Raw genomic sequence first — 26140 nt, forward strand, 5'->3', positions numbered from 1 at the left:
AGTAATGGATAAGAATGTGTTTTTGTAAATTGTGTAGTATTATGAAAATACAGTGTAGCAAATTCTTCTAAGTCCACTAATATATGTAGCTATCAGCATATCTCTCTTCCTTATTTAGAATTAATAGGCCTAATGCCTTTAGGTATGCTTAATTTCAGAATTTTATTTTAAAAGGATTCTATGGCACAACATAATGTCAGTGGTACTCTTACTGATAATCATTTATAATGGTCAAATTCTAACAAATTTTCCAGTAAGATTTCATTAAATTTTTCTAAAAATAGAAAAAGTTCATATACCATTCTGAATTTATTTTCTTACATTTTCAAAATAATTTATTGTAAAATGTTTCAAGGAAAGTTTATGGGAAATCAGAAAGCAATTAGAGTTATTTATAATAAAATCCAGGAGAAAATGATTTTTGCAGAGTGAAAATTTATCAAAAGGTATAAGTGGATTATATTTTGTCAATCTGATGAATTTAAGGGCACAATTACTACAGACATGACATGATTGTTGAAATCCAATCTGTAAGTCTAATGCCAATAATCATTTCTTCTTGCTAAAACATAAAAATAATTTATCTGAAAAATCCATGAAAGAGTTTGATTTTTTCATAGTTTGATTTCTTCATAAAGATTCTTTAATAAGTTGGGCTAATCTCTGGAAGGCCTGAAATAGAAAAGAGATAAAAATGAATGACATTAGGATGCTACTTAGGAAAAGTTTGCGATAATTTAAAAAATTCAAACAGAGTATTAATCTTAGGTTAACATAAGGCAATGAAAAGTCAAATTTAACATCATTTTAATCTGAGGAGGATGCCATCAATGTCCACTAATATATGTAGCTATAAGCATATCAGATTCCCAGGACTTTATTTGTTCTTTAAGCCTTTAAGATCATTATTTTCCATTTTTCCCACAACACTAAATATTTTCTCATATAATCATTCACCTGCATATGCATTCTGTATGTTTCAATTGTCTAATTCTCCTCATATGTAAAACAAGAGACAACTTATGAAAAGCATATTTAATGAGATGAGAAAGCAAGTAAATAAAGAACATCAAGAACCAGTCCATCTGCAAGGGCAAGTATAGACTCTTCTCGAGGTTAATGGTGTTGTTCAATTTATGATTCTTCTATTTGGAGTCCCAGACATGCAGTCCTTAGGAACTTGTTTCTTTGCTTCTTGTTATTTTGGCTAAACCCAGACTATAATTAATTTAAGAATATTATTGCATTTGACTCTTGCTGATATATTTTCCTTCAGAGAAAGAGATTAATGGCTTTCATGAATTTGTACTGAATTTAGCTCGTATTAATTCCAGGAAGGAAGGAAGGAAGTTTTCTTATATGTCAGTAATCTTCCCACACTGTTCAGCAAGTCTGAAAACAATTCATGAAGACAATGAAATTTAACTCCAACTTGGTCTCATGCATTTGTCTATTTGCTATCATTAAAATATGTCTTTAATAGTAATTCATGACTTCTCACTTGATACTTATTTTTCAGAAACTTAAGAGGACATTAAATAATGTTATAACTCACAAAATGAACACATGCACCCCCAAAAAGAATTGGTATCTAGTGTTACTCTAAAGAGAATATTGTACTCACCATATCCATCTGTTCTGGAGAAGCTGAAGAGAAGGATGCTCTGAAGTAAGGACTAGGAGCTGAGTTATCGATGTAAAAAACATTTCCAGGAAGCATTAATACCTAAGAAAGTTTATCGAAAATAAGTGAATAAGCATTAAATAAAAACTAGAAAAAAATGTAGGTATATCCAATTTCAGAGTGGGAAAAGACTTTTTACATTTAAAAACAACTTAAAAAATCATGAGAAAAATAATTTTATGTAAAATGTCTCTATGTCCTAAAATAAAAGCACAGAATCTGGAAAAAATTACTGTTTATAGTAAATATGGCAAGTACTTCATCTTCTTCATATAAATAATATACAGAAACTGAGAAGAAAAACACTAATATTCTAGCTTTGATGGGCAAAGGACAGCTTATAAAAGAAATAGAGAGGGTAATAAACATGAATAAATGGTTAGCCAACTAGGAAAGTAATATAAAGTCAAACAATGAGAGACCATTTTTAAGTTATCATATTTGGAAGTGGCTTTAAGCTGGGACTTGGATAATAAGTAGGTGTTGACCGAGCCAAAAGTGGGTGAAGAGTATTTTAGGGAGAAGATAGTGTAAAAGGCCTTGAGAGGGGAAGAAAATTGGTCTAGTCGAAGAACTGAAAGGAGGTAAATTTGATACATAACGTGAATGAATAAAAATGTTATGTAAGTATGTCAAGACAGAGGTAGTGGGAACAACTGCTATTCTTGATGTGAGCACTATGGCAGATGACTCACTGATTGTGAACCCCATTTCCTCTGTTTCTTGGGTGTATGAATATTTTCTGTTTTCCAGCTTTTTTCTTGTTATGTGTGGCAAATGACCAAATCCTAGCCAATGGATGTGAAGTAATGCATGCAACTTCTAGGCCTTGCCCATAAAAATCTCCCCAAGTGTGACCCATCATCAGCTTTTCCCATTTTGTAGCCATTGTGGCATCCATGCATTGAAGACCAATAGCAACAAGAAGGAAGGAACGAGAGTCTCTGATCCACTGGTTGGAGCAGATTTGCCTGCAGATCACATCTTTGGAAGTTTTATGTGAGTCAGAAATAAACTTTGGTTGTGTTAGGTCTTTGAGATTATAATTTAGTGTGATCATGATATTCAAAAGTATTCATTCTTGTTATGTGGTATAAATCTGGGCACTGTCCACTAAAAGAAGGTGAGTTGGGAGTGAAATGATTTGGGGCATTCTGGGGGAAGAGATTTCAAAGCAGAAGATGGGTTTCTGTACTGATGCACAATAAAATGAAAACTATCACTTCTCCCAATATAGTAGAAAATATTGGGGGTGCACTACAAGCAAGGAGCTGTGAGAGAAGGAAGGGTAGTGATAACCTCTTTATAAGATGACCAGAATTGGGCTAAGGTTGTAGTTGTAAAGTGGAGATTATTTAGAAAAAGTTAAGGTTACATGCAAGAGGATACATGGGCTAGATGGAGTATACCAAAAAAATATAAGAAAGTCCAAAAGTCTATATCCTTAGTATCTACCTCAGAGATCCATACAAGTAACCATTTATCAAATGATCCTGATGATAATGGCATTGACAGAAAAGCAAAGAAAATGTAAAATTGACTTACTATACTAAAATGTTTTTTTTTTTTTTTTGACTAAGTATTTACTAAGTACCTACAATGTAGAATTGGTAGGATTAGAACAATGAATAAAGCATGATTCCTGCCCTCAAGTAAGGTGGTTAGAGAGGACACATGACGGCCTCCAGGTCTGACCTCCAGACATCAGTTTTATAGCATCCACACAATCTCATTTCTTGTGCACTAGCATGGTCCTGTGCCAGCATCAACACAATCTGTTCCCTCATACTTACTGCTTCAAAACAAAGTGACCCTAGAACCAGATTTCAGTGTTTATAAAAGACTGGCAAATGTAACAAAAGAATTAATTCATGGAGAAAGGATACTCCACTAGGTAAATTGGACAGCTATACACCTACACAGAAAAAATATTTAGATTTCCCATCTTAATTAATGCCCTTGAATGATAACTAAGTAGATTTAAGTATGAAAGGAGAAAAAGAAAATCCTAAAAGAAATACTTACAGCCAATTTTAAGTGAAAACAGGACACAAACTTTTCTGTGTAATTTTAACCATGAAAAATAACTGCACAGACAAAATACAACATATAGACAAGCTCTTCAAGAAAATATGCCACAGGGGAGATCCCTGGGTGGCTCAGTGGTTTAGTGCCTGCCTTTGGCCTAGGGCGTGATCCTGGAGTCCCGGGATTGAGTCCTACATTCGGCTCCCTGCATGGAGCCTGCTTCTCCCTCTGCCTGTGTCTCTGTCTCTCTGTGTCTCTCATGAATAAATAAATAAAATCTTTAAAAAAAAAAGCAAATATACCACAAATGGTCACAAAATCGGGGTGATGAAATAATGAGCTATTTAAAAACCTTCCATTATACTGTTATGAATTTACCAAGTTTGCTAGCATGCTTTACTTTCTTAATCAGGGAGAAAAAAACCATCTGCTCTTAGTCATTAAACTAACCAGTAGCTGAGATGAATGACTATTTCTATTAATGTAGACCAGAAGAATTACTGTGTAACTCAAAAAACTATTATGATTTTAAAAACAAGGTAACATAATTGGAAATGTAAGATATAGAAATATGAGATGACATCTGATATTAAACTGTTATGGGTTAGAGTGGAGGGCAATGATAAACAACTCTTCATTTTTAAGTGAAAAATCATGTTAGGGGCACCTGGGTGGCTCAGAGGTTGAGCGTCTGCCTTCAGCTCAGGTCGTGATCCCAAGATCCTGGGATCAAGTTCTGCATCAGGTTCCCCGCAGGGAGCCTACGTCTCCCTCTGCAGGTGTCTCTGCCTCTCTCTGTGTCTCTCATGAATAAATGAATAAATTTTTTTTTTAAATGAAAATCACTTTAAAGAAAAAGTATAACTCTACCCTTTTACCTCTCTTTTTTTTTATAAATTTATTTTTTATTGGTGTTCAATTTGCCAACATATAGAATAACACCCAGTGCTCATCCATCAAGTGCCCCCCTCAGTGCCCATCACCCAGTCACCCCCACCCCCTGCCCACTTCCCTTTCCACCACCACTAGTTCGTTTCCCAGAGTTAAGAGTCTCTCATGTTCTGTCTCCCTTTCTGATATTTCCCATTCATTTTTTCTCCTTTCCCCTTTATTCCCTTTCACTATTTTCTATATTCCCCAAATGAATGAGACCATATAATGTCTGTCCTTCTCCGATTGACTTATTTCACTCAGCATAATACCCTCCAGTTCCATCCATATCTTTTACCTTTTTCTGAATGGCTTTTTCTTCAATCATTTGTTTTACATCATAAATACCCTTAATTTTAACCCATAAAAACATTCCAGCAGCCGGGACATGCCATTCTGCCAAACCTACAAACCAAAGAAGAGAATAAATATCTGCTAAAGCCATTTCTGATGACAGAAAATATACCAATTAATGACATAATCTTAGTAACTGTCAACTACAATGTCCAAAAACATCCCTTCGGGGACAGCATTTTTAAAACACTGAATTCTATGAGCCCTGAAAATTGATGTTCTGAGTTTATTTAAAAATGAGAGGGGAAAAAAAAAAAATGAGAGGGGAGTGAAGGGAGGAAGGGAGACTCATGTTTATATTTCCAATTTCAGTCAGTCTTGGGTAGTGCAAAGAATCTAAGGCCTGTGTCTACTTCCCTTAGTTAGAACCAGACCGAAGCCAATTCTGGCTCTTTCAACTACAGAAGATTCTTCGACTCCTTCTAGATTCTTCCAGTGCTTCAATAAATTCTGTCATTTATGTATTAGTTTGGAAGTCTGATGGATTAGTTTTTATAATGTGATTGATTATGAAAAGAAGTACTTAAAATTCAAGAACTTCAGATGTATTTGTAGCCTTTTTGTTTCATTGAGTATTAGGATAGAGAAGCCAAGAAGGAAAGACAATTATTTTCATTTTAATTATCTTTTAGGGGATCCCTGGGTGGCGCAGTGGTTTGGCGCCTGCCTTTGGCCCAGGGCGCGGTCCTGGAGACCCGGGATCGAATCCCACGTCGGGCTCCCGGTGCAAGGAGTCTGCTTCTCTCTCTGCCTGTGTCTCTGCCTCTTTCTCTCTCTCTCTGTGACTATCATAAATAAATAAAAATTAAAAAAAAAAATTATCTTTTAGTACTTGCTTTTGTTTAGAAACTTTTCTTTAACTCTGCTGTACAAAATGGAGGAATAGTACTCTTATTAAACTGGTAATTCTAAAAAAATAAATAAATAATAAAAATAAACTGGTAATTCTATATTTACCAAGAATTTATAGGGAACAAGTTATGACAGAAATAAGGAATTAATTTTTGTTTATTATTTACACCAAAAACTTTTTTAATGATATGATTAAAATCATGTAATTCATTAACAGAAAATTAAATCATCCTGCAAATTAGCAATAGGCATTATTAGATAAATGATGTTAATGATTAGAAGGCAAATAATTTGTAATGAGCTAGTACTGACTTAGATAGTATTACTTTGTTTCTATGTAGTCTAATTAAAAAAGGAGCATACCATTTGACAATTCCTCTGCTGTTTGGGGGAAATTCTGAAGTAACTCTAAAACCTTTTGAGTATAGGCATCATTTAGCTTAAGTTATTGCTAGTTGATTTTTAGACTAAAAGGTCTTCCCCCACCCCACCCTTTAAACCACAGATTATTTGCAGCAGACAGGCAAAGTAGAGATAGAACAGTGCCATGGTTTGCAGACTGTTACTTCTGATATTACTTATAGAGTAACATTTCTTGACAAGAATACTCCTGGACTGTTGTTACTTTTCTTGCAATATTATTAACACTAACTATGGACTGTTTATCCCCCATTCATAAAAGTGCTAGTGACTATCACAGGATAGGATGTATGTTCCACTTACCACTTAACCATTTGTTTGCAGCTGCCAGTAATGCATCCTTCTGGTTCCTATAGAAATCAGTAACCCTAGAAGATGAAAACAATGAAAAGCATGTGTTTGTTAGTTCATTGATTGAAAAAACCAGAAGGCTCTGGAGTCCAGTCTGTAAGAAACTGTTTTCTTTTTTTTCTTTTTTTTTTTAAGATTTTATTTATTTGAGAAATGAGAGAGAGAGAGAGAGAGAGAGAGAGAAAGTCAACAGAGCAAGAGTGAGAGGAAGCTGACTCCCCACTCAGCAGAGCCTGATGAAGGGCTCCATTCCAGGATCTTAGGATCATGACATGAGCCAAAGGCAGATGCTTAACTGACTGAGCCACCCAGGTACCCTAAGAATATGCTTTCTATCTTGATTAAAATGTTGAATGATTGAAAAGGGAATAGAGCATGTTTATTTGACCTGTCTGGTGGCAAACTTTTTACCACTGCATTTTTTTCCTTTATTTTGGAATAAATCTATTGAAAATTAATAAAGGGAAGTCTATTTCTAGTAAAATATGGAAACTAGCATGCAATACCTGTCTACATGAGCCAGGAAACCCTCTTCTCCCCATTGGTGTAGAAGCTGTGACACCAGAAGCTAAGAGAGAAAAGACAATAACAAATGTCATGGTTCACCCTCTTAAAATGTGTGGGTTTTTTTCTGCCAAACATAAAAAGCAAATCATTCTTGATTACCTGTAAACCACCACAAGCTGAACCAAGCTTTACACAGTGATTTATAACAAATGTTAATTATTAACAATGACAATAAAATAACAAATGTTTATATAGTACTTGCTTTGTGCCAGAAACCTTTATAATACATTAGTATATTAATATTAGATTACTATTTATTTTTTACTGAAGAAACCAAGGCACAAGTTTTAAATGAACCTTCCCAAGGTCATACAGTTAGTCATAGACAGCCTGGATTTAAGTTAGACTGTCTAGCTTCAGACCCATGCCATTAGTTAGCATACTATATTGCTTCTTTAAATGTAAAATATATATAATAGATATGTAGTATGTAATATTTTCAGTGATTTTTCTATATAAAATAGAAGTTCTAAATGTTATAAATGGATAGCGAAGTTTTGTTGATAGGACACAAAAAATACGGGAAAAAAATCCCCACCTTGACAAAATATGGGGACATTTGTACTTTATGGAATGTACAATATCAAGTGTCCTAGCCTTAGTCTTCTTTTTCTATTGATTTTGAATCAATTCTACCCTTAGGATCTGATTCTTAAGATTGCTTTAGCGATGGATCCAATAATTTCTCGAAGTTTGTGAGGAGTTTTATACATTCTCTAAAATTAATTTTACTTTATTGTTTTTTAGCTAAAATACATAACAACTAGTGTCTTTAGCACATGTGCAATGAAGTCAAACAAGGAGTCACTAAACAGGGTTGAATCCTTATGCTCATTACGGATTCCAGGACAATGAAGCTAAAGTTATATTACTTCGCCAAGCTCACTTCCATTTTCTTCAGTTCAACAAAGTTTTTATGGAGTTCCTGGGATAGATGCTAGGGACACAGGATGAATAAGATACCCTCTCTCTCAAGGAATTTGGTCTATGCTGCAAAGTAACACCAGGTTAATTTAATTCTCATTTGCCTTTTAGAGTAAACATCTGAGGTATCTGATCTTTTACTTCAGCCCATATTGGTACTAGAGATTCAGTATCAGTGATTTCCCTTCCTGCCACCTTCACTCAGTCTTTCTCGCTAACATCTCATACTTTTTATTTTGATTTCTTAAAAAGAAACCCCAAATACCTCTTATTTCTGACATTGTCTTTACCTGTGTAAAAGTGCTAGGGTGCAGAGTTGAAACTTGTGTGTGTAAAATGACTCTCTCTATCAAGGGTTTTGGACCCGTTATAAACCCTATTCGCAACCTACAAAAGAGCAAAGGCACAATACCAATACTGTGTTAACAATTAATACACGTCACTTTATTGATTTCATTAGTAAGACAGGTGTGACCTGGGGACAAATGGGCCTAGACAATTAAAATATTCTAATAAAATTAGCTACTTATTATTTAAAATTCAGATTTAAATTTAAGCTTATGTTTAAAATAGAATGCAAGTCTGACCAAGTATTTCAAAATGTGTTCTTTCATATATAAAACCCAAAACCTGACCAGGCCCACTACAACTTTAGATTAATGCCCAAATATCTTTGATTACTGGAGATGGATAAAGAAAGAAAAGGCATATATTAATATTAATAATCAAACTGATGTTTTAAGGTAAGTAAGAATAGAAGTGTCTTAAATGAGAATTATTTGGACTAAAAAATACCCAGGTACAACCTATCTTTTTTAGATCTGGCCCTAAGGTAAGATACAAGGCCTTACCCAGAGGAGAGGACTTTTGAAAAAGAGTCCGCTCTGATGACTCGCCCATCGACATCCATTGAAAGAAATGTTGGTGCCCAGGGCTTGAAATGGAAAAAAAATACATATTGTTGTTTTGAGAACACTGTGAGTGACTGAAAAATTATTTTGTGTAGGAAATGGAGAGGACATAAATTCTGATAGCAGCAGCACAACCATCTTTTCTGTTACCTTAGTCTTAAAATGGAATAAGAAACCGAGTTGCGTGTTCTTTTATGAGTACCTGCCTATCTTCACAGCTTTTCTGTCAAAAACACACAGAAGAGTTTACTCATTTGCTTAAGATGCTATTACTATGAATTTAGAGAAACCTTAAATAGGCCCTCCTCAAAAAGGCCCTCCTCAAAATCTCACTCAAAGGTTGAGATTCAGGATTAACAGATTTAGAGGAAGGATTCGAGAAAAACTCATTTGGATTAGATCAAAATGAAGAGGGCCAGCAGCATTTAGGATGTTTAGAGAGAGAATGCTGATCCTTAGAAGAGCTAGAAAGATAAAACAAGATGAGAAAGTTAGTCATACTGCAATATTGACTTCAATATTTACTTGAAAAGTATATGCAAAAAAAAAAAAAAGATAAAGAAAAGTATATGCACACAAGAAAAGAGGCCAGGTCATGTTGAGGGTAGGGAATAGGTAGGTAGATGTGATATTCAGCAAACCATATAGAACAGTCCAGAGTTTTTGTTTCTTTTCAGTAGATTTAAAGGGAGCATTGAAACCAAGCATATGTTCTCTGCAGCCCTGGGAGGCGAATAAAGACAGTGTTTAGTTTTGAGAACCGGGCACTGAGAATCTGTACCACTTACTGCTATTAGGAGACCATGATCATGAAAAGTGGCATGTATACATAGTGAAAAAGATCCTAAAAATACATTATTCTGCTGGTAAGATCCAGGTCTTCAAAGACAGGAATGGTAAATATGTGGCATGCTGCCAGTAATGCCTTCTCTGTAATGGACATCACTAACTGAGCACGACCCTCTTTCTCTTTAAGTTCAGGCTTAGCTTTCAAATTCTTCTCAGATATCATTCCAGTCAGCCACTGCCAAGAGACTATAGCTGATACCCAAAACGAAGCCTACTTCATATGATGTTTAATAAGCTATGAACTAGGATTTGGAGTTTGAGAAGACCATTAGCCCTGACTCACTCTGGGAACCCAAATGCATACTATAGTGAGCTAGCTACTATTTTAAAGGTAAGTCATTTCTGGAAAGAGCAGTAATACCAGACATGAGAAGTATTAGTTCCATGATAAAACTGAAAGACTAAAGATTGAAGTGGTAGAAAATTACTAACAATTTTACTTAACTTTAATGTAAAGGTAGATTAGCTCCAACTCAGCAGCCAGGCTAAAGTCAAGTCAGTGTAATAACTTACAATGTATCCTTTAATTGTGAAATAAGTTCACATCATCACTTACCTTGCTAAACTGGAGAAAATAGTAAGGATCATCTTCTATGATGAGGAAATCATATTTTCTTGCAAGCTAAAATGGTTGAAGTAGGATATTTAATTTTTAAGAACTAAGCTGAAAATCACTTGGAATCATAATTCTTTGTATTGATTCATTCATTCATGCATTCATTCATTCATTCCCTCAAGAAGCTACTAAGTGCCTCTTGTCCTAGACAATGAGGATAAAGAGATGAGCAAGGCATTCACTGAAGGCTCTTATTCTCATGGAACTTACATTCTAAGTTCTGGGAAAGACACTATATATAATCTAATAGATAATGAAGACAAGAAATATTAAACAAGAGGTTTTAGGGGCCAGGCAGGGTGATAAAGGGTGATATCTGAGAGACAGAGAGGAGGACAGGGTAGCTATTTCATTGGGGAGCCCTTCCTGACAACACAAGAGCTCAGAATGACAAAATAGGTTGCAGCAAGAAGGAGGAGAAGAGACAATAAGGCTTGGGAACAGACTAGCAGGTCACATAGCTTTGTGAGGCAGATGAAGGAATTTGAATTCTAATTGCAAAGGGAAGCCACTAGAGGACTGCACCAGGAGGACCATGAGACTGGCTTCACATTTATATTTTAGGGGCTGAAGGACATGACTGGCTACTGTGTGAAGAAAGACTGGTTGGAGATTGAGAGTGGAATGTAGCAGGGGTCCATCGAGGAAACTATCATAGTAGATCAGTAAAGGAAGGTGGTGGCTGGGAAGATGGGTGGTGGGAAGGGCAGAGGAGAGAAATAGAGAAAGAGGTGGATTTGGATCCATTTGGCAGTGGAATCCGTAGGATGGACTGGCTGTCGGGGGTGTGAGGAAGAGACAGAGAAAGAGAGGAATAAAGGGTGACTGTTCATGGACTATTTACAGAGATGGAGGGTTGGAGGTTGGGTGTGACTGGACTAAATCAAGAGTTCTATTTGGCCATTGTAGGTTGGAAATGACCATCAGACATTAATGGTGGATGTTGGAAAGAGACGTTGGATGGAGAAGTTGGATACAGAAGTCTGGAGTTCAAGGGAAAGGCATTTCTATTATTTAGAAGGGAATTTATAGCCATAGAACTGGATGAGACTCTCTAGTTGTAGGATGTAAATAAGAGAACTCAGGACAGAACTCTGGAGTATGTGAAAAATAAGACAATATTTTGACACAAACGTGTGTGTGTGTGTGTGTGTGTGTGTATACATATATACATACATGAGTGAAAGAAACTGATATCTTTATGATTCTACTGCACATTCTCTACGTTTAATATGGCTTTGGTACTTATTTTTTAAGAAGCTATTTGTAGCAAAAGTCTAGGCAGCACAGTTGGTACATAAAAGAGACTTTACAAAAGGTACATTTCTCTTATTTTTCAAAGACTCTTGTATAGCTAGATATGTGTTTGATATTTTAAAAAATTGTTTATAGTGAAAAGTTTAGGCATCATAGTCAGGTACCTAAAAGAGAATTGACAAAAAGAGCATGTCTCTTATATTGAAAAATTTCTTTGTAACCTAAAATGTTAAGGAGTAGGAAGGAGAAGAGACAAGTTGAAAATATAAATATAAAATAATGAATCAAACCCCAAGTTTGATTAAATAACTGCATAAAATTTAACATTAGGTCAAAAATGCTATTTATTTTTAATGAAAATATCAATTAAAGGAAAAGAAAAATCTCATAGTTAACAAAGGATGGAGTACTTTCTTGTGTTTCAATTTATTAGGACCTTGGGCATAGATGAATCTTTTTATTAAAAATTACTAATAAATTCCTTTTATTTAAAATTACCTTCCTTGTAATAAAAAGAAATAAGAAAGGGAGCTTGCACAGTACTCTTCTCAAAAGTCAAAAATAAACAAGAACATAGCCGCATAACACATTCTTTTAAAATACCTCATAGATTGCCTTCTTGCGGTTACTTGTTAATGAGTTTCCTGTAGGGTTGTTGCCATTTGGGACAGTGTAAAGAAATTTGGGGGTGTTTTTCTTGGGATCCTTGGAGTCTTCTGGTTTCCATTTGGAAAGGACTTCTTTGAGGGAGTCTGGAATAATGCCGAATTCATCACTGGGAACATTAATAATGTTGCAGCCCAGGGGCTTCAGCTGTTGAGCACAAATAAAAAAAAAAGCCCAAGATTCAGACAGGATTACAAAATGTGTCATTGGCTCTTCTTATACTAACCAAGAATGTTACCATTTATACCCCTTAAACATATAAACCTGCACTCGTCTCTATACTTGAGGTTGAGGTTGTATGTTCTCATTTTATTGTTATCCTTTGGTAGATTCCATTATTGTTCAAAAATATCCCCTGTTGGTTCCCAGAGGAAGGAGTATACTTCCTTTCTCTTATATGTCAGGATTGGCCATATGTCTTGCTTTGGCTAATAAACTGTGAGCAGAAGTGATGTGTGTTTCTTCCAAGCAGAAGCTTTAAAATCCAGCTTGTGGTTCTCTATTTTCCTTTTCCCTTGACTATTGACTGGCAATGTTCCAGACAGAGGCTGCTTCTATCAGCTGGGGGCTTGGGATTGAGATGACATTGAACAGAGCAGCAGCTGCCTTTTGGTAGATATGCAGAATGTAGGAGAAAGAAACTTTCCTAGCCACAAGCCACTGAGATTTGTTACACAGCATCTCCTAACCTCTTTTGAATCATCTTTGGAATTATAATTAGAACTGGTTTACAAAGTAGATATTTATTAATTAATGCTTTTTTTTTTATAAAGTTAAACATAGAAAGAATCTGTTATGCTAATAAAATAGTTACAAGCAGAGGTGATATTCAAAGTATTTAACAGGTGGTATAGCATGGGCACATTAGAAACAGTTTCTAACAAGAGCAGAGTCTGGGGCCCCCCTGCATTAACTCCACATTATGAGAAGTTCAGGGTGGTCTTAGGACTGTGGTCAGGGAAGCCAGGGGGTGAAGGGCATTGAGGGAAAAAGGGCAGAAGCTTACCCAGGAGGATGGAAGTATTTCATATTTACCAAAGGCTAAGCCTGAAATCACAAGTAGCGGCCTTGCTTATGGACATACATAAGTTTATTTTTATTTTTATTTTTATTGACATACGTAAGTTTATAAAAATCTTGTGGAATCTTATTCTTGGATGAACTTAAAGAAAAAAATTAGAACTTCAGAAATAACAATAATTGAGTGAGGCTCTCAGACGAAAAATTTTTCAAAGGATAAACACTCTTTTAGCAAATGTGGAATCATGAACTAAGTGGGAATAATCCAGACAAATTTATGACAAATTTAAGAGTTCTTAGGAATTTAAGAGTTCTTAGGCTAAAAAAGTACATCCACCATGAATAAACAAATTAATACTGGGCCACAAAAAAACACATAATCCTTACTAGCAAATTTCCTCATAGCCTGGCACAGGGTTTCTGTCTGGGTATGTGAAAACATTTGTGTGTGTGTGCATGATGCTGTTTACACTGACAGTGGTTTTATATTCATAGGCATATAAGGAGTTTAGTAAAATAATTACTAATTAGTAACCAACCATTAAGAAAAAGGAATGATTTTACTTTAGTTTTTTATTGTGGTAAATAGATATATAACAAAAATGTTGCCTTTTTAAAAAAGATTTTATTTATTTGAGAGGGAGTGAGAGAGCACAAGGGGGAGGAGCAGAGGGAAAGGAGAAGCAGACTCCCCCACTGAGCAGAGAGCCTGCCTTGGGGCTTGATCCCAGGATCCTGGGATCATGACCTGAGCCAAAAGCAGATGCTTAATTGACTAAGCCTCCCAGGCGCCCCCAAAATTTTGCCATTTTTAAGTGTACAGCTCATGGCATTAATCACATTCACAATGTGTGAATCCATCATCACTATTGATTTCCAAAATTTTTTATCACCCCAAACAGAAAATCTTTACCCATTCAGCAATAACTTTCCATCCCCCCACCCATCCCCCACCCAGGCCCTAGTAACCTCTTATTCTCTGGCTCTGAATCTGCCTGTTTGAGATTTAAGAAACAAGTAAGTGTAGTTATACAATATCTGTCCTTTTGTGTCTGGCTTCTTTCAGTTGGCCATAGTTTTCAAAGTTTATCCATGTTGTAGTGTGTGTTAAAATATTGTTCCTTTTTATGGCTGAACAATATTCCAGCATATGTATATGCCACATTTTATATCCACTCACCTGTTGATGGACTCTTGAGTTGCTTCCACCTTTTGGTTATTATGAATAATGCTTTCAATAAACATTTGTGTACAATTATCTGTTTGAGCTCCAGTTTTCAGTTCTTTTGGGGTATAGACTTGGAGTTGAATTAATGAGTCACATGGTAATGCTATGTTCAATGTTTTGAGAAACTGACAAACTTTTCCTCAGCCGCTGTACCATTTTACATTTCCACCAGCAATGTACAAGGGTTCCAATTTCTCCTCATATTCAAACTTGTTGGCTTGTTGTAAAATAACACTTATTACTTTACATGAAAAGAATAGCTGTCCTAGTAGGTATAAGGTAGTATCTCACTGTGGTTTTGATTTGTGTTTCTCTAATGATTAATGATGATGTTGAGCATCTTTTCATGTGCTTATTCGCTACTTGTATTTCTTCTTTGTAAAAATGTCTATTCAAGTCCTTTGTCCATTTTTAAATTAGGTTTTGAAAAAAAAAATAAATTAGGTTTTGTTGTTGTCGTCATTGAGTTATAGTAGGTCCTTATATGTTCTGGATATTAAGTCTATATCAGATATGTGATTTACAAATATTTTCTCCCATTCTGTGGACTGTCTTTTCAGTTTCTTCATAACGTTTTTCAATGCACACAAGTTTTTAATCTTTGATGAAGTACAATTTATCTACTTTTTTGTTCCTTTTTGCCTGTGTTTTTGGTGTCATATCTAAGAATTTAGTGCCAAGGTCACAAAGATTTGCTTTTATGTTTTCTTCTAAGATTTTGTAGTTTTAGCTCTTACATTTAGGTCTTTGATCCTTTTGAGTCAAATTTTTATGTGGCTCAAGGATCCAGTTTCTTTCTTTTGCATATGGAAATCCAGTTGTCCTAGCACCTTATGTTGAAGAGATTTTTCTTTCTCTATTGAATGATTTTGGTACCCTTGTTGAAATAAAATGACCACAGATGTGTGGATTTATTTCTGGACCTGAATTCTATTCCACTGGTCTATATGTCTATCCCTATACCAGTGCCACAGTATTTTGATTACTATAGCTTTGAAGTTGGTTTGGAAATTAGGAAATAGGAGTCTTCGAACTTTGTTCTTCTTTTTCAAGATTGTTTTGGCTATTTGGATTCCTTCCAATCCCATATAAATTTGATAACTGGGTTTTCTATTTCTGCAAAAAAAGTTACTGGAATTTGATAGGGATTGTATTGAATCTGTAGTTTGCTTTGATAGTATATATATATATTTTTTTAGATTTTATTTATTTATTCATGAGAGACACAGAGACATAGGCAGAGAGAGAAGCAGGCTCCATGCAGGGAGCCCAATGTGGGACTCAACCCCGGGACTCCAGGATCATGTCCTGGGCTGAAGGGAGGCGCTCAACCGCTGAGCCACCCAGGCATCCTGCTTTGGAAGTATTGACATTTAAACAATAGTAAGTCTTCCAATTGATGATTAGGTGATGTTTTTCCATCTATTTGGGTCTTCTTTAATTTCTTTCAGCAGCCTTTTGTAGTTTTTGATGTACAACTAACTCTTTTACCTCCTTTCTTAGGTTTCAGAGATTTTGTTCTTTTGGCTTTTATTATAAATGGAATTGTTTTCTTAATTTCCTTTTCAGATTGTTCACAGGAAAAGCATTTTTAATGGTATCAATTTTATTTCTACTTAATTTTGAGGAAACATGCCTTGAAGACTAATTGCTTTATATATTAATTTTTAAGATAATATTAAACTTGAAAAAAGAGAATCTGTGAAGTTAGAGTCAACAGAGCATAAAGTTCACCTCATTCATTCCCCTATTTTAAACTAGAATTACTTTTCTAACACTTGTGTTAATGACTACTGAGCAACTTTGAGTATCTGCAGTGATGGGCAGTGTTTTACCTTCTTAGGGAGTCAGGAGTGAAGTAAGGCTCATGGCTAGGAAGTTCTTATACGGAGTTGAAATAGTTTCCCCATAGTTTCCACCCTTTGGTGCCAGTTCTATTAACCTAAGAACACGCACAAATCAGTCCATGGCAATCCTAAAGTATTGTGCCCCAAACAAACCTATAGCTCAGATGTGTTCTGACTAGTACACAGCAGAGCCAGATGATCACTTTCCTGATTCTGGATATTATAGTCCTATTAATACTGGAGTGGAAAGCCCTAATTATACCATATTGGTTTACAGTTATATTAAATTGACATATAACATGACTGTACTTAGACATATGGTAATAAAAGATACTTATTAAAGATACTTATTATTAAAACTTATGAAAAATAAGTTTTTGTAAACGAAGTTGCATTTCAAGTGAAATGTTAAGAAAGCTGGACGTGATTTTGCGCAGCTTCATTTCAGCACCTATAAACATAGATTTTGTAAAAGGACATGTATAAAGCAGAGGGTACATTTAACATATTTTGCTTATGCCACTTAATATTTTCCTGCTTACAGATGGAAGATACAATTTTATCTTTCAGTGGACAGATAATTCTAAAGGTGTAATGTTTTCTTCTTATTAATTATAAGAAAGAGGAGGCCCTTTTATAAAAATGTGTACTCACAGCTTGAAGTGTTCCTGAATAAATAGGTTCATTTAGCAGGACATTATCTCCAGGATTAATGATCATTTCAAACACCTAACAAAAGAAGCACAGATTAGTTTGGATATTATTTCCATTCTTTGAATCCCTTGTTAGTTTGAGCTCACTAGGATTCAAGAGTAGGAGTTGGCAAATATTCTGTAAAGTGCCAGATGGTACATATTTTGTGGGCCATAATATCTCCATTGCAACTATTTATCTCTGCCTGTATAGTGAGAAATAGCCAAAAACAATATATAAATCAGTGGGTGTGGCTGGGTTCCTATAAAACTCTATTTACAAAGTCAGGTGAGGGCTGGAATTGGCTCTCTAGCTGTAGTTTCCCAAGTTCTGTTCTAGGGTAAGATAATTGGTTTGGCTCCTAAAATTCATTTATTTCTTCTTTGAAAATTTATTAAATATTTACTATAAGCCAAGCCTATGCATGGTATGGAGACAAAATGACAAACATAGCAACATGGTTCTTATCTTCATGGAGCTACTAGTCCAATGGAAAAGCTAGATGCTAATCAAATAATCACTCAAATAAATGTATACTTAAAATACAATGGTAAGTGCTTAAGTATAGACACACAATGTTATAAGGGCTCATTGTAGGAGGACTTGGGCCTTCAGGGAAGCCTTCATTGAGAAGTTATGAGTTGGAATAGGTGATGACAATAGGTACAGTTTTAGAAACTGGAAGAATTCTGTGTCCTGAAAAGGAATGTAAAGAGGAGGGTGGAGTGAGATTAGACAGAAATAGGCAGAGAAATACCATGCAGGTATTCAAGCCACATGAGGACAGTAAGAATTTTAGGTAGAGGCTGGGAAGGGGGGAGTCACATTATCAGATATGCATGTTGGAAAGATCATTCTGGCTTCAATATGAAATAAAATATGAGTGAGAATATATGTGGAAAGTCTGGGAAATTTGGGGGGTCACCTGGAATGTTTTTGCTGCAGTTCTGGGAAGAGATATGTGTGTAGCGTGACATACAGTGATGATGGAATTGGAGAGGAGAACTGAGAGGCACTTAGGAAATCCAAACCAACAGAACACAATTATGGATTATAGGGGAATGAGGAAGAGGAGGCATGAAGAATGACTCTTAGATTTCTGGCCATGGAACTAGACAGATGGAGGGAGTGATGCTGTTCACTGAAAAACAGAACCACAAAGTTGTCTCTCTCCGATGGACAAGGTGATGAGTGTGTTTTGGTTTGAGATGCCTTTTAAACATCCTGTCATGGTGCCAGGTGGACAGATGGGACACATGGATTTGGAAGAAGCTTGGAAGTTACTAGCATATGATCGAGCACATGGGTGTGAGTGGAAGTATCCCGGGAAAGTATATGGGCTAAGGGAAGAAGAGTTTTGAGGACTGAGCCTTGAGGAACTCTGATAAATGATGGATGTGTAGACGAGGACACTGCAAAGGCAGGCCAATTGGGTCAATGAGGTGTCGAGAGAACCAGTGAAGAGTGTTTTAGAAAGGTTGGGAAGGTTAACAATGTTAAAGAATATTTAGAAGTTAGGTAAGACAGGCTTGACAAATCTTAGAGGAGATTCTGCAGACAACATGATCTAGGCAATAGTTGCTTCTAGCCTAAATCAAACGGATCTATTATGATGACATCTTACATAATTCATGGAATCATCCTTTCTTTCCTTGTGGTGTGTCACGATCCTCAGTCTGAGCCCCTCCTTCCTATCACTTTAACAAACTTTATCTCATGAGAAACAGTATGGGCGTTATCAAATGAAGCAGATTTTTTTTTTAAAGATTTTATTTATTTATTCATGACACACACACACACACACACACACACACAGGCAGAGACACAGGCAGAGACACAGGCAGAGAGAGAAGCAGGCTCCATGCAGGGAGCCTGATGTGGGACTCGATCCTGCGACCCCAGGATCACACCCTGGGCTGAAGGCGGCGCTAAACTGCTGAGCCACCCAGGCTCCTCTGAAGCAGATGTTCTGACTTTTGTTTCCTGATTTGGGTTATGATGTTCCCTTCATCTTTTCCTTATGAGTTTTTGGCATTTTATAACAAATACTACGCTGCTCTGAAAAGTTTCTAAGTGATCCAGGCTTTACAGGACATCTTAGGACCAAACAAATTACTTGGGTGGCATGTTCACTGTCAATAAATTAAATGAAAACCTACACAGACATTTCCCACGTCAATTAAAGGACATGAAAATGTCAAATATCCTAGATGAAAAGAGGGGCTGGTTGTTATCTGGTAGCATTGTTTAAGAGAGGTAGACAGAGACACAGGTGCTTAACATAATATCTATATTGGAGAACAAAGTGGAAGGAAGAGTAAATCAGATTCCCATGAAGGCCTCTGTAATAAGCATGTCTATAAGTGCATTATTGGTGTATTTGGCCATCTATGCCATCTTCCTTTGTTATGACTGATTGTGACAGATAAAGAAGAAACTGTCTTGAGCACTGTTCTGGAAAAAAGTTCATAGTATACCTTCTTAAGACAGAAAGACAGAATTTAATTGAAAAAGAACTTTTTTCATATTAATTAATCTATGGAATCACAGATGTTTCTCTTTACTCAAACAGTAGCTAATCCCCATTTTTTCTCCAATTAAACACAGAAAGAGGGAGGAAAAATTATATTCTTATTTCAAAACCTTATTCTGTAATGATAATTTAAAATTCCTTAAAGCTAACTGGATTGCAGCTTTCACATTTTCATGAAAAGAAAAACAAAACTACTTTGGTTTAAGATAAATGAGAGTCCTTTTTAGTCTAGATGTGAAGTCTGGATATAGAGAATCTTTATAGGACTATTTGTGAAAAAGAAAGGAAAAAAGAAACAGATGAAACTGAGAACCACTGGTGCAGTCTCTTGTGAGAACCCCCAGTGGTGGTTATGTCTGTCTGTAGACTCTCTGGAACCCAGGAAAGAGGTGGATGGAGTAACAGAGAGAAAGAGACACACAGAGAGTAAGAGGGAGACAACAGGAGAACTAACCCAGAGAGAAGTCAGGCAGACATACCTAGATCTACGAAGCATGTCCAAGAAGGAGACCGATGGAAGCAGTGGCAAGCAGAGATGATTACATAAGCAAGCATACAAAGGAATAATGTTTCATCTCAGGAATTTCAGGATTTACCCTCTAAAGAATTTAAAAATCATCCCGAAATGTCATAACTATATAAATCAAAATGTAATCTCTGAGCCAGATGAAATTAAGCAGTGCTCATTAAGCTTCTGGCAGGAGTTGAGTACTTCCTTAATAGGAATCTTGTTTTAATGACTCATAGCTCTGGGACATTAACCACATGATCTACATTTAAGAAAAATCAGGTTGGTGAATGTCTTTAAGTTCCCTGTTTAAAATTCTAGGTAAGACAAGATAGGCTACCAGTAATTCGTGAAACACAATCCTCTTGAGGTCAGGGGAGAGATGACTATATTGACCAACATACTGGATTTTTAACGTGGGGTTCCCTGTCCTTTCAGTCTTACCTTGCAAAGACCATCTTGGCTGCCAGATGTTATACATATGTCCATTTGTCCTTGGTTGGTTGGGTAATTGATGGTGGGAGGATTATGCAATTTTACTTGTAACTGTTTTATCCAGGATAACAGCTCTGGGATTCTAAAGCATAAAATGTATTTTCAAATTTATTGTTTTAAAAATCATAATAATAATAGTAGACAAGAATTAAATGGTAGCTTTAGGCCAGTCACTTTATTCATTCAATCTAAAAAATCCTCAAAAAAAATCCTCAAATGCTTTTTGCCAATATTAATATCCCTATTTAAAAGACAAAGCAATAGACTTAGAGATTAAGAAATTCACATAAAGTCAATCAGTTCAGATTATGAACTGAGATATGAATCTACATCTTTCTTATTCCAAAGCCTATTCTCTTTCTCTTACACTAGAGCACTCACTGCACAATTGATTGTTCTCCTAGGAAAATTTCCATAGGCTACCTAGAAATCCAGTCTCAAGTTCTTTGTATCATGGAAAGAAAAACCTACATATATATCATTTATATATATAACGTGCTACATTTCAATACACTTTTTGGTCACAGAACAAAGAAAACTTTAATAAGGTATAATGTGTAGACACTCCATAAATTACCCTTTATCATTGGATGAAGACCAGCTAACCAAAGTCATAAAGTATGTTTCAGCTTGCTTTTAAGAAATGAAAGACATCTGGGGATGTGTGGGTGGCTCAGCTGGTTAAGTGTCTGTCTTTGGCGCAGGTCATGATCTCAGGGTCCTGTGATGGAGCCCCATGTCCTGCTCCTGCTCAGTGGCGATCCTGCTTCTCCCCCTTCCTTTGCCTCTCCCCTCACTCATGCCCATGTACATGCTCTCTCCCTCTCTCAAATAAATAAATAAAATCTTAAAAAAAAATTCAGGACATCTAAATGGAGGGACAAAGTATATGCACAGTTGTCTGCAACTATTAAGGGAACATATTACAAAATTACTCCGCAGAATTAAAATTGCTGCTTCCTGGATTTTGCTTTTCCTCCTTCCTCCTAACCTACTTCTTCCCCTAGCTACCTCATTTTTCTCTTTTCAGTCTCAGCTCCAAGCTTCCTTGTAGAAGCCTTCTCTGAGTCTCCCCACCCATTAAGGTGCAGTCACTGGGGAGTGTTAAGCATTTAATAAACCTATTGGTCTTAATTATTCTTTAAAGACTCTTCCTCAAATCTACCTACTTGTGGAATACCTACTTATTACTTTATCAATGGGCCTTAGAATATTGCAAAAAAAACCAACAAAATTATGTTATCCGTTGATAACTACCCAGCACTTTGAGAATACTGAAGTGCTCTCTTCATCATCTCTTCATCAAATTGGATGGGCTTTCCATTTTCTATGGTGATAACAGCAGTCTTAAAGGGGAAGGTGTTGGGGTTTGGCATTCCAGCAGCCAAGGAAATTAATGATTTCGGCATCCTGCTCAGTATCTCAGCTACAATAAATACAGAAGAGAAGAAAACACTTTCATTGAAGACTTTCATAAACAGAGATAGCTCAATATATTGCATTATGGTCAACAAAAAACTGTAAAGTTGAACAATTTCTAGTGATAGAATGCTAGTCTAAAGCACATAAAATTGCTTTTTCTGACCCTACCTCCCTGGTGGAGGAACTAAAGAATGGAGAAGGTAGAGCGATCCCAAAGGTAAAGCAGAGGGTCGCAATCACAGAAAACCCTCCTCCATTTGGCACCTACCTGCCTTCCCGGCTGCAGGGCTCACTCCTTTCTTTCCAAGTTACCAGGCCCTCCCCACTGCGCACACATTTGCACCCTGTGCCTGACATCTGCTCATCCTGCAGGGAAGAGCCCTCTGGCAGCACAGCCTCTCTTCCCAGGACGTGTCCGCAGCAGCCCCTGTCTCTCTACTGCTGCTCCTGCTGCACTGGAGCACGGACACCCAAGTCCTCGCCTTCCTCTCCAGCCCGAGTCTGTCCCTGTTTGAGGTCCGGGCGCAGGGCCGGGCTCACAGCGAAGGAGTGAAGGGAGCTCAGCGCGCCACCGGGCCCCGTCCGCGTCCCCGGAGGGCCCCAGAGAGACCCCGGCCCCCTGGGGGAGGGCAAGTCCCGGGAGGGCCCCAGGGAGACCCCCGCCCCGGGGGAGGGCAAGTCCCGGGAGGGCCCCAGGGAGACCCCGACCCGGGGGGGGGGGCAAGTCCCAGGAGGGCCCCAGGGAGACCCCGCCCCGGGGAAGGGCAAGTCCCCGGAGGGCCCCAGGGAGACCCCGACCCGGGGGGGGGGGGCAAGTCCCCGGAGGGCCCCAGGGAGACCCCGACCCGGGGGGGGGGCAAGTCCCCGGAGGGCCCCAGGGAGACCCCGACCCGGGGGGGGGCAAGTCCCCGGAGGGCCCCAGGGAGACTCCGACCCGGGGGAGGGCAAGTCCCCGGAGGGCCCCAGGGAGACCCCGACCGGTGGGGGGGGGGGCAAGTCCCAGGAGGGCCCCAGGGAGACCCCGACCGGGGGGGGGGCAAGTCCCAGGAGGGCCCCAGGGAGACCCCGCCCCGGGGGGGGCAAGTCCCCGGAGGGCCCCAGGGAGACCCCCGCCCCGGGGGGGGCAAGTCCCCGGAGGGTCCCAGGGAGACCCCGACCGGGGGGGGGGGGCAAGTCCCAGGAGGGCCCCAAGGAGACCCCGCCCCGGGGGGGGCAAGTCCCAGGAGGGCCCCAGGGAGACCCCCGCCCCGGGGGGGGCAAGTCCCAGGAGGGCCCCAGGGAGACCCCCGCCCCGGGGGAGGGCAAGTCCCCGGAGGGCCCCAGGGAGACTCCGACCCGGGGGAGGGCAAGTCCCAGGAGGGCCCCAGGGAGACCCCGACCCGGGGGGGGGCAAGTCCCCGGAGGGCCCCAGGGAGACCCCGACCCGGGGGGGGGGCAAGTCCCAGGAGGGCCCCAGGGAGACCCCGACCCGAGGGGGGGGGCAAGTCCCCGGAGGGCCCCAGGGAGACCCCGACCCGGGGGAGAGCAAGTCCCAGGAGGGCCCCAGGGAGACCCCGCCCCGGGGGGGGCAAGTCCCAGGAGGGCCCCAGGGAGACCCCCGACCCGGAGGGGGGCAAGTCCCCGGAGGGCCCCAGGGAGACCCCGACCGGGGGGGGGGGGGCAAGTCCCAGGAGGGTCCCAGGGAGACCCCGACCGGGGGGGGGGGGGCAAGTCCCAGGAGGGCCCCAAGGAGACCCCGCCCCGGGGGGGGCAAGTCCCAGGAGGGCCCCAGGGAGACCCCCGCCCCGGGGGGGGCAAGTCCCAGGAGGGCCCCAGGGAGAACCCCGCCCCGGGGGGGGCAAGTCCCCGGAGGGCCCCAGGGAGAACCCCGCCCCGGGGGGGGCAAGTCCCAGGAGGGCCCCAGGGAGACCCCGACCCGGGGGGGGGGGGCAAGTCCCAGGAGGGCCCCAGGGAGACTCCGACCCGGGGGAGGGCAAGTCCCAGGAGGGCCCCAGGGAGACCCCGACCCGGGGGGGGGCAAGTCCCCGGAGGGCCCCAGAGAGACCCTGACCCGGGGGGGGGCAAGTCCCCGGAGGGCCCCAGGGAGACCCCGACCCGGGGGGGGGCAAGTCCCAGGAGGGCCCCAGGGAGACCCCGACCCGAGGGGGGGGGCAAGTCCCCGGAGGGCCCCAGGGAGACCCCGACCCGGGGGAGAGCAAGTCCCAGGAGGGCCCCAGGGAGACCCCGCCCCGGGGGGGGCAAGTCCCAGGAGGGCCCCAGGGAGACCCCCGACCCGGAGGGGGGCAAGTCCCCGGAGGGCCCCAGGGAGACCCCGACCGGGGGGTGGGGGGCAAGTCCCAGGAGGGCCCCAGGGAGACCCCGACCCGGGAGGGGGGCAAGTCCCAGGAGGGCCCCAGGGAGACCCCGCCCCGGGGGGGGCAAGTCCCAGGAGGGCCCCAGGGAGACCCCCGAACCGGAGGGGGTCAAGTCCCCGGAGGGCCCCAGGGAGACCCCGACCGGGGGGGGGGGCAAGTCCCAGGAGGGCCCCAGGGAGACCCCGCCCCGGGGGGGTCAAGTCCCCGGAGGGCCCCAGGGAGACCCCCGCCCCGGGGGGGGGCAAGTCCCCGGAGGGTCCCAGGGAGACCCCCGCCCCGGGGGAGGGCAAGTCCCCGGAGGGCCCCAGGGAGACCCCGACCGGGGGGGGGGGCAAGTCCCAGGAGGGCCCCAGGGAGACCCCCGCCCCGGGGGAGGGCAAGTCCCAGGAGGGCCCCAGGGAGACCCCGCCCCGGGGGGGGCAAGTCCCAGGAGGGCCCCAGGGAGACCCCCGCCCCGGGGGGGGCAAGTCCCCGGAGGGTCCCAGGGAGACCCCCGCCCCGGGGGAGGGCAAGTCCCAGGAGGGCCCCAGGGAGACCCCGCCCCGGGGGGGGCAAGTCCCAGGAGGGCCCCAGGGAGACCCCGCCCCGGGGGGGGCAAGTCCCAGGAGGGCCCCAGGGAGACCCCCGCCCCGGGGGGGGCAAGTCCCCGGAGGGCCCCAGGGAGACCCCCGCCCCGGGGGGGGCAAGTCCCAGGAGGGCCCCAGGGAGACCCCGCCCCGGGGGGGGCAAGTCCCAGGAGGGCCCCAGGGAGACCCCCGCCCCGGGGGGGGCAAGTCCCAGGAGGGCCCCAGGGAGACCCCGACCGGGGGGGGGGGGAAGTCCCCGGAGGATGCGCGAGAGCCCCCGCCCCGGGGGAGGCCCGGCCCCCGGAGGCCCCGCGAGAGCCCCCCGAGCCCGCGAGCCCCTGGCGCCCCGCACCCCGCACTCACTCACGACGCGGATGGCCGACGGCTGTCTTGCAGCGCTGGCGGCGGTGAGGAACCGCGCGTAGTTCATGTCTGACGGCCGAGCCCCTTGGCGGTCGGGGAAGCACCGCACAGCCCCGTGCAGGAGGGCTCGGGGCGCCGGGTCCCAGGCGGCCGGGGCGGGCGGCGGCGCGCTCGGGGCTCCTCGGAGGCCCTCGGGGTCCCGGGGCCGGGCAGGGCCCGCCTCGCTCCCCCGCCCCGCGCCGCAGCCTATGGCCGCCCGCCGCGGCCGCCGCCCCCCCGGGTCAACGCCCTCGGAGCCCCGGGCGGTGCCTGAGTCCATTTGGCAGGAGCCCAGCCCTTGACCTCGCAGCCGGAGTGGCCGCGAGGACGAGGCGGGGTGGCCGGGCGGGTGGGGTGGAGGGTGCCGGGTGGGCGGACGTCCGCCGCGACCCCCCGAGCGCGCCATCTGCTGGCCGCCCTGGTCCACTGCAGCGGGCTTCCTCGCCGCGACCCGCCTGGAAGCCGCTCCGCACCGCACCGCGCCGCTCTGGGCCGCCCGCGGTCCCCCCTCCCCCCGCGGAGCCCCTGGCGCCTTACATCCCGCAGACACTTGTGTTTCATACTGACCTTTTATGACAGAGCTACAGGCCCCAACCTAGGCCACCCAGATGATTTGCGACATCACGTTCTCCAAGATCTGAACATTTTAGAGTGAGGATGGAG

General features: G+C 41.9%; 1 protein-coding gene across 3 annotated transcripts; it reads right to left on the reverse strand.

The window, feature by feature from the left end:
* Window positions 1–308: 308 nt before the first annotated feature.
* Window positions 309–25652, reverse strand: AADAT (aminoadipate aminotransferase). 3 transcript variants are annotated; one of them, XM_077868558.1, is made up of 13 exons: window positions 25439–25650; window positions 21991–22159; window positions 20683–20815; window positions 17159–17233; window positions 12347–12556; window positions 10427–10492; window positions 8962–9044; window positions 8401–8497; window positions 7126–7187; window positions 6572–6636; window positions 4941–5047; window positions 1625–1726; window positions 309–672 (listed from the first exon to the last, which is right to left on the reverse strand). In XM_077868558.1, the coding sequence occupies exons 1-13, from the start codon at window positions 25503–25505 to the stop codon at window positions 631–633; spliced, it is 1278 nt and encodes a 425-aa protein (XP_077724684.1). In that variant the 5' UTR covers window positions 25506–25650; the 3' UTR covers window positions 309–630. The 3 variants fall into 3 exon arrangements, with proteins under 3 accessions (XP_077724684.1, XP_077724685.1, XP_077724686.1); XM_077868559.1 differs by lacking the exon at window positions 10427–10492 and having other exon boundaries at window positions 25439–25651; XM_077868560.1 differs by lacking the exons at window positions 8401–8497; window positions 8962–9044; window positions 10427–10492 and having other exon boundaries at window positions 25439–25652.
* Between the last annotated feature and the right edge of the window lie 488 nt (window positions 25653–26140).

This window comes from Canis aureus, chromosome 24, assembly GCF_053574225.1.
Source record: "Canis aureus isolate CA01 chromosome 24, VMU_Caureus_v.1.0, whole genome shotgun sequence".
Classification (NCBI taxonomy): domain Eukaryota; kingdom Metazoa; phylum Chordata; class Mammalia; order Carnivora; family Canidae; genus Canis; species Canis aureus.